This window comes from Dipodomys ordii, unplaced genomic scaffold (assembly GCF_000151885.1).
Source record: "Dipodomys ordii isolate 6190 unplaced genomic scaffold, Dord_2.0 Scaffold221, whole genome shotgun sequence".
NCBI classification, from domain to species: domain Eukaryota; kingdom Metazoa; phylum Chordata; class Mammalia; order Rodentia; family Heteromyidae; genus Dipodomys; species Dipodomys ordii.
In genome coordinates, this window is record NW_012267437.1 from 1,065,252 (window position 1) to 1,073,940 (window position 8,689).

An 8,689-nucleotide genomic window follows, 5' to 3' on the forward strand; every position below is an offset into this window, starting at 1 on the left:
GAATGGACTCTCTAAGCAGCTACTGCTTCCTTGAGCCTGAATCTTCTCCTCCTCTAGCATTAGGAGCATTGAAGCTTGATCATATAGTCCATGAGATGTCTGGGTCCCACAGACAATAAATGCCTTACCTCTACCCACCTTCTGGCTCCTCAGACCATAATTTTTGTGCTGGAAGCACCTTAGTCCATAAATGTTCTCTGTGAGCTATGGGAAACAGTATACTCTAATGTTCTATTTTGTTTTTGTACCAGTCCTGGGGCTTAACTCAGGGCCTGTGTGCTGCCTTTGAGCCTTTTTGCTCAAGGCTAGTGATTTACCATTATGCCACAGCTCTACTTCTGTCTATGGCTTTTTGGTAGTTTATTGGAGATAAGACTCTCACAGACTTTCTTACTTGGGTTGGCTTCAAAACGCAGTTCTAAGATCTTAGCTTCCTAAGTAGCTAGAATTATAGGTGTAAGCCACTGGCTCTGTGTGTGTGTGTGTGTGTGTGTGTGTGTGTGTGTGTATAGCTGGGTGCTGGTTGCTCACACCTGTAATCTTACTCAGGAGGCTGAGATCTGAAATCAGAGAGAATCTTATCTCCAATTTTCCAGCAAAAAGCCAGAAGTGGAAGTATGGCTCAAATAGTATAGCACTACCCTTGAATGAGAAACCAAGGCCAAGTGAGATTATAATTTTATAGAGTATAGATTTTATAGATTATAGTTTCCTCTATGTTTCTTCTTAAATGTTCAATGTGAACACCACACCAGCAGGCTGGCTCTGATAGACTGTTACCCCTGCCCCTAAGTCTTTAAAGTAGCAAAAGGGTCTATATACATCAAGAAAACAATTAAACAATGCAGGAGATGGGACACTCAGATTTTCCCAGCCCAGGCACGTATAGACTTTTTAGAAGAAGCTTGTATAGGGTGAGGAGCAATACTGACTAGTGACAGGGTACTGTTGTACACCCAACACCTGTCCTCTGAGAAATGATGCCAGGAACCATCACCTTATTTCACCCCCAGCACCACCAGAGATCATTTCCCATCCTTGACAGAAGAAACCAAATAAAACATTCTAGGTTAGTACTGAACAGTCCCAAACTAGAACCCTCAAATTCCAAACAAGAAATCCAAACAAGTTCTAAATGCAAAAAGGAAAACTTCTTAGTCAAAGGTACCTGTGATTTAGAGGATCATTACTTAATTGTCATTCTTTTTCTTTCTGGATTTCTTTACATTAGCCTCTTGTTATCCTGCAGGTATTTCATTCATCTATATATCTATTCCAACTTCAATGCTAGGGTAGATGGATGGGGAGGGCATCCTTTGCTTTTCTATACCCATTCTACCACCACCACCCACAGAAATAAGCCCCACTTACAGCCCCTCCGCCGTTGTAGCCTGCTGTCACTGCTGTGTGGAATCCAGATCTTCTGTAATCTGGTTTGGGTGAGTTCTCCCATCTCTTGAGACATCTTAGGCTGTGCAGCTAATGATACCAATGTCTACAAGGAACCGGGCCTCACTTCCTATCTTCCTAACTATCCTTACTTTTGTTACTGTAGCCAGAGTAGCAGGTGCACAGGCCTGGGACAGAGGAGGCACACTGGACTTCTGAGCCTCTCTCAGCCTGTCTCCAGCTCCCTCTTCTTTGTCCTCTAGTCCTAGTCTACCTCTGCCCCTGTATGTACCAGTGGGGACTTGGGTGCTGAGAGTGAAAGGCTGGGCAAAAGTCAGCAAAGGCCTCTGAACTCCAAGGGCTGTGTACATAGGAGATAAGTTGGAGCCCAGCAAGGAAGGCAGCCAGTAAGACAGCCCAGGTCTGGCCAGTAACTTCCCACCAATAAAGACAGGACTAGTAGAGTATGCAAATAAAAGACCAAAGATCATGTGCTTACATCTATGTGGAGTGGCACGGAAAAGGTGATGGAGGAGAGTCTCTATATATTTAAAAAATCAACTCAAGTACAATTCAAGCTGCAACCCAGAAAGAGAGATACATAGAAATGCAAGGGCCCCAAGAACAAACTCACATACACAAAATACCTAATGAAAAATGCAATGTTTTGAGCTAGCAATTAAAGACTAAACTGGAAGTGGAAGATTCACTGCCTCATTGCTCACCCGCACCCAAAATGTCATTGCAACCCTGTCTTCTTCTGAATTCAGTTGCCTTCCCTGCCGCAGGGCTTCTCCCTCCTAAAATGTGCTATCTGGGGCACTCTTGGAGAGACTGGCACTTTATACTCTCTCCAGCCAAGACTAAATAAATCAGAGTAAACCTGACACCTTGGGAAGAAGAGTGCATGTAGCCATTGTGGAGGGGGAGAGATGGTAAGCACTGCTGGCATGGCTGCCAGCTGCCATGACATGCCCTAGGGATAAAGGCATCATATCTGATCCCAAACCTGGCTAAAGATGAGATGGTGGCTAGGAGGGAGGAAGTTGCAGCAGGAAGAGTGTAAGCAGGACAACTCCCTAGGCCAGGGCCACCTCACCCAAATGTCTCCTGTTCACTTGTTTCTGCTCTCTTGCCCTCCCCCCAGTCCCCTCTTTGGTTATTTTGAGGCTTTTATCTATAGAACTCATGTAACTGCACAGCATTGCCTGGCGGATGTCCGAGTGTTCTCTGACTTCATTATTTTGCAACTCTCCCACCCTCTGATGAATCGTCAGTGATTGGCCACTTAGAAGTTCAACTTTCTTCCACTGAGCTGAGAGACACAAGGGCAATCTCTTGGGGATTGAAATCTCCAACCCTTGTCCTCAAATGTTCCCAGATCCACTTTGACTTTCAAAGAATCACCCTAAAACACATTCTCAGAGACTTAAGTCTACACAAAGATTAGATTCTCTCCAGTTGTTGCATATAAATCATATCAGATTTTCCACATCAGAGCCCATCTATTTAAAACAAATCTACTGAAGCAGTGGGTCACAGTGGTTAAGAACAACGGGCCATGGAACCACACAACCTCAGTAAAATACCATCTCTGCCCATGTGAGACACTGCTGCATAAGAGACACTAGAGAGAAAATGGAACATGAAAATGTCTGCCTACTTTCTTTACTGCAAAGCAGAGATCTTCAGTCACTTTTGCCTTGCCACCCCACATAAGTTACTAAAGGTTACTGAAGATTTAATGTATTAATGCATGTAAAGCAACCTTGGAAATGCTAAATATATATTATCTAATACTTTGTGAAGTAAATGACCAGTCTCCCCTTCAACGTATCAGTAACTTTCATCAGTAAACTTAGAATATGACAAAGGATTAACATTTATAATATAAGGAGCTCCTGAGAGTCAATTAGAAAGATGGATTCATTTTTTCACAGATCATTTCATCTCATGTTCATTCTCAGGTTAAAAAAAAACAGACCTAGAGAGGGGAAATATTTTTTAAGGTCAGCAAATCAGTGACTAAGTCAGTGGTATACTAGGAACCTAATTTCTCCCAGTCCAGGGTCTTTTGTTTGGTTAATTGATGAAGTCAGGATAAGAATGGAATCATTCAGATTATGTTAAGTAAATTAACTCAGGAACAGAAAGTCAAATACTGTGTTATCACATATATGCATATGCTAAAAAGGCTGATTTCAAGAAGTTGAGAGTAGAATAGTGGCTACCAGAGTATGGAAAGGGGTGAGGGATGGAGAGAATGGTTAACAGGTGTAGGATAAATTTGGATAGTAAGAATAACTTCTTTTTGTGTGTATGGTACTGGAGATGAAGCGAGAGCCTTGACTATGCTTGGCAAGCACTCTACCACTGAGCTATATCCAGATCAGGAAGAATAAGTTCAAGTGCACAGTTGGATAGCTGTGGTGATAGTTACAAACAAATCACTGTATATTTCAAAATAGTAGAGACATTTGAGTATTTCCAGAAGAATAAAAGGTAAATGCTTGAGATAAGAGATTTATCAATTACCCTGATCTGATTGTTACACATTGTATACATGTACTGAAATATTACATGGCACCCTACAAATACGTACAATTATATGTCAATTAAAAGTTAAAACATTTTCAGATGTGGACTTCCAGATTATCACAAAACTTTTACTCTCAGAGACAGATTTTAGAATAGATACAACTCTTCTAATCCTATATTTCTAAATTGGTAAAAATTCTGTTAATGCTGATAATCTTATAACTCTTTCACATTTGTAACCTAGCCAGTCACATAAACATGTCTTTTATGTTTGTAACTTTGTCCTCATGACTCTGCCAAAGAGGTAAGGATATAATTTTAGTAGCAAGAAATCTGAGATAGACAGCTAGTGGGATTTTTTTAACAAGGTCTAAAAGGGTAAATCTAGGGTTCAGGTTTGAGAGCCCAATTTAAAAGTATCTCAAACTACCTACACAATATTTCTCTACTATAACCAAATGAAACAAGCTTTATGGCAAGTCTTCAACCTCACAATCAAGCTACTTCTCAATCAAGGCCCAATCTATCTGCCAAGTCTTATCTCTCCTTAGACCATCATGTTTTACTACTTTATTATTATTATTTTGTTGGTCATAGGGCTTGACCTTTGGGCCTGGGAGCTGTCCCTCAGCTCTTCAGCCCAAGGAAAGAGTGCTCTAACACTTGAGCCACAGTGCCACTTCCAGTTTCCTGGTGGTTAATTGGAGACAAGAGTCTCATTGACTTTCCTGCCTGGTCTGGCTTTGAACTGCGATCCTCAGATCTCAGGCTCCTGAGTAGCTAGGATTACAGGCATGAGCCATTGGCACCTGGCTGACCCTGATATTATATACATTGGTTGATTCACATGGTCCCCAAACATACCTTCATGTACTCTCTTTCAGACTTTTGCTCAGCCTGGAATTCCTTCTCTTCCCTTCCATTTTCAAGGAAATCTGACTCACCCTATAAGGTCTGTTTCCATGGTTATCTTTCCTGTGAAGTCAGCCTTGTAACCCTGAGAGGCTTTTTCTTTGGTTCTTATATTGCCCAGGTGCCTCCACTGTCTGAGAAGTATCCACTCATGTTTCCTGGGTCTGCTTCCCTACTAGACTGGGGGCTCCTTGAAGAATGGGAACTAGATTCCTGGGATCTATATTTTCAGTGTTCATCTTAGTCTCTGGCACAGCTGAGACTATGCCAAATGAGTATTTGAGCTGTTTGTATCCATGTGTTTTAGATGTGGATAGGTAATCTCAGCTGGTAATCTCAGCTCAACCAGAGAGCTGCACAGAGATGGGAGAACTGACCAGGTCTGAAGTAGAAGATGGCACCTAGAAAAATTTCTCAACCATACGTAGTGGGTGGGGTGGAAAGAATAAACAAAAGAATGAAGTGCCCTCTGAGAAGGTCCAATGAACTGATTGTAAAAAGGGTTCACTCAGCATCAGATTCCCACTGCAGAATTAAGAGCTAAGCCACAAATTCTAAAATGGGTCTATCTCTAGGGCAGAAAAGTATACAGTGTTACTTCTTGACACCCATATGTCCCAATCTCAGTCCTATTTAAAATATCAATGAGAAATAAAATCACAAATAGGGTTCTTAATTGTAATACTTAGGATATGTGAATGTAAATGCATTGAGAGGTGTTAGAGGGCTGAGAGGGGGTTGGCCATAAGTACATACAAGGACTTCCGTGGCATCAGTTTATGATCTACTTCCTTCTCAGTCACTACCCCAGCCCATCACTCCCCCCACCTACTATTTTCAGCCCCATACCTGGGCCCCCAGCTTACTGCATAGTAACGCTGGAAGTGGTTTTCTATAAAGCATAGTGACTCAGGGAGAGGCATACTTGGAGGGTTGTGGGTGGTACTGCCATGGATACTACAGGAAAAAAAAGCAGGTGTGGTATTCTCAGGCAGTAGTCTTTAAAGAGATTTGGCTCTATTTTCTCACCCTTCGTGACCTTCAGCCCTCTGGGGGAAGTAGGCTAGGGATTTCAGTATCCATTTTACTGAGGAATCTACTGATACTCAGGAAAGCTAAAGCAGCTTGTTCAAAGTGTCATAGCAAATCAACCTTATATTTTATACCAATAGAGGAGGTACAAGATATAATATTTAGCACACATTTCACTCAAACTGTACATGCTGGAGAAACTTCCAAAGATGCTAGATAATTGCAGTTTATCCCACTGTCCTAAAAAGCCAGGCAAGAATGAAGAAAAATAAATAGGTACATTAGAGATACCATTTTCTTCCCAACTCTCCCATACCCATTCATAGATACTTCAACCCACCTCTTAATGCAAAGAACTGTACAGAGAGCCCAAGGAATGGATTTGGATTTGTGTAACTCCTGTCTACCTTTCCTTCTTTCTTACCTACCTGTTCTGTTTGAGGATTTTTCTTCCATCACTAATTATTCGACAGCTCTCCTGCATTTACAGACCCCCAAAGCAGATCCAGTAGGTGTCATCAAAGAGGAAACTTGGAGATATTTGTTGGTTCCTGGGAAGGCTGAGGAAGCACCCTTGTTAAGGATGTGTGTACTCTGTTGAAATATCAGCTGCTATAGTTGCCAAAGAAGTTCCTGAGCCACCCGGAGCCTTTTCTCTTCAATCCAACCATGTGTTCACCTTGCCCCAAAGGTCAGAACTAATATTAACAAGCCACAGCAGAATGGAGAAATTAAAACCAGCTGTCAAGACAAGCAAGATCTGGATTTCCTTAGAGCTGAGTTTCAGACTGGTCTTCAGTACAAATGGGCACAATTCTTTACTGGAAAGCAATCTGGTAATGTGAAGCAAGAGCAAGAAAAATGCTCATTTCCTTTGTCCTAGTTAGCCCCACTCCTGGGATTCAATCCTGAGTAAGTAACTCCCAAACCATGATGAGGCTCAAGGCACAGAAATTTGTATTTTAATTACAGAGCTATTTTCTTATAGCAACCTTTGAGTCTTCTGTGAGGTAAAGTGGCTCCTCAGGGTCCTTTTTACAGCCATCAAAAATGATTATTTTTATAACTGAAATTTTGGGAATAAACAATTTTGCTACCATTCTGAGTGAGAAACCTAAGGATGCATAGTTGTACTTTTCCCTGAAAATTTGGCATGCCTATTATTTTTGGTTTTTATGTTCTCAAAAATAAGTTGTGGCTAAGTGATGGGGGCTCACCCTTGTGATCCTAGCTACTCAGGAGGCTGAGATTTGAGGATCACAGTTAAATACCAGCTGGGGAAGGAAAGTCGATGAGATTCTTGACTGTTATTTCTAAAGAACTAGCAAAAATCCAGAAGTGGAGGTGTGGCTCAAGTGGCAGTGCACCAGCCTTGAGAAAAAAAAGAAAAAGAAAAAGAAAGTAAGGGACAGTGCCCAGGCACTAAGCATGCCCCAGTACCAGGGCAAACAACAACAAAAACAACCTCCTTCTTAAAAAGCCCAAATTACGAACATGTTGTTATTGCTATCGTCATTCATTCATTCATCTAATAAATATTTATTCCCTCCTGTTATATGCTATGTCCAGTGTTATAAAATAGAATAGAGCTGGGAATGTGGCTTAGTGGTAGAGTGCTTGCCTAGCATGTACAAAGCCTTGCGTTTGATTTCTCAGTACCACATAAACAGAAAAAGGCAGAAGTGGTGCTGTGGCTCAAGTGGTAGGGTGCTAGCCTTGAACACAAAGAAGCTCAGGGACAGTGCCCAGGCCCTGAGTTCAAGCCTCAGGACTGGCAAAGAAAAAAAAGAATAGAGACAGCTCTTACTGCTGGGTGACTTATGGCAACAGAAATTGAAGTTAATGGTAACTGTCCATTGTGTTAGGTGAAGTGACAAGGCGGCCACAGGGTGTTGGGAAAGGGAGACCCAGAGGAAAAGACCTAAATGAGAGGCATGTGTTCAGTGAAATCTTACTCAGGAAAGTAATCCTTGAGCTGATTAAGGTTTTGAATCTTGGCTCTAGCATTTCTGTCAGAATAAGGTGAATGCACTTAATTCCTTTCCTTTCTTCAACGCCTCCTACTGGATTGTCCTGAGAATGAAATGACGTATACAGAAAATCCATGGCTGGATCAGGAGGCATGGTTTCTCAGGAGCTTAAAATTTCTAGGCCTCGATTTTACTCATCTGGAAAATGGAGCCAAGAGCAAAATTGTATGTTTGGCCACATCGTTCTGGATGCTATGAGATGAAGCCAAAAATGGCTAGGGTCGATTTGGGACCATCTCCTCCTGCCCCAATAAAACTAGAGGCTATCCTCCCAAGTCTTAGCCCACTAGATCGGTTCTTACGGCTCCCTCTTCCAACCGCGAAGTTCCCTCCGCCCCAGCCCTGTGAGAGCACATAGCGTCAGCGACTGCCGCGGCGCAAGCGCCACAGCCAAAGGCGCACTTAGGTAGGCGGTCTTTTGGCACATGGGGCGGGACTTCGGTCTCCGCGTTCTGATGAGTTCCGCCGCTTAAAAAGAGGCAAAATCCCATTTGTAAGTCACCGGAAACACCAAGGAGAAACTTTTGAACAGAGGAGAAGGGCAGATAGACTCGGGACCTGGGGACAGAGTGAGGAGTGGAGAAAAGAAGGCTGGCCAGAATACTTTCTTTGGCGGTTCTTTCTCCCTCGGTATCTACTCCGCCCCTTTGACTTCCGCTCGCTGCCAATAAGAATGGAGGAATTCGAAGCCCCACCCAGAGTGTGTCAAGTCCTTCCGAGGCACGCGAGAGGACGCCTGCGCAAACGGGAGTGGAAGGCGGAGTCTGGCCGATTTTAGCGCGGTCAGC

At 42.7% G+C, this 8,689-nt stretch overlaps 1 protein-coding gene across 1 annotated transcript in view; it reads right to left on the bottom strand.

The window, feature by feature from the left end:
- The window catches only part of Pfkfb1 (6-phosphofructo-2-kinase/fructose-2,6-biphosphatase 1), a 50,023-nt gene extending 48,268 nt beyond the window's left edge, over positions 1–1,755 (bottom strand). Inside the window, exon 1 of the mRNA XM_013035813.1 lies at positions 1,372–1,755. Coding sequence (XP_012891267.1) covers positions 1,372–1,465 — 94 coding nt within the window. The 5' untranslated portion in view covers positions 1,466–1,755. The remainder of the gene's footprint in view (positions 1–1,371) is intronic.
- Positions 1,756–8,689: the final 6,934 nt, after the last annotated feature.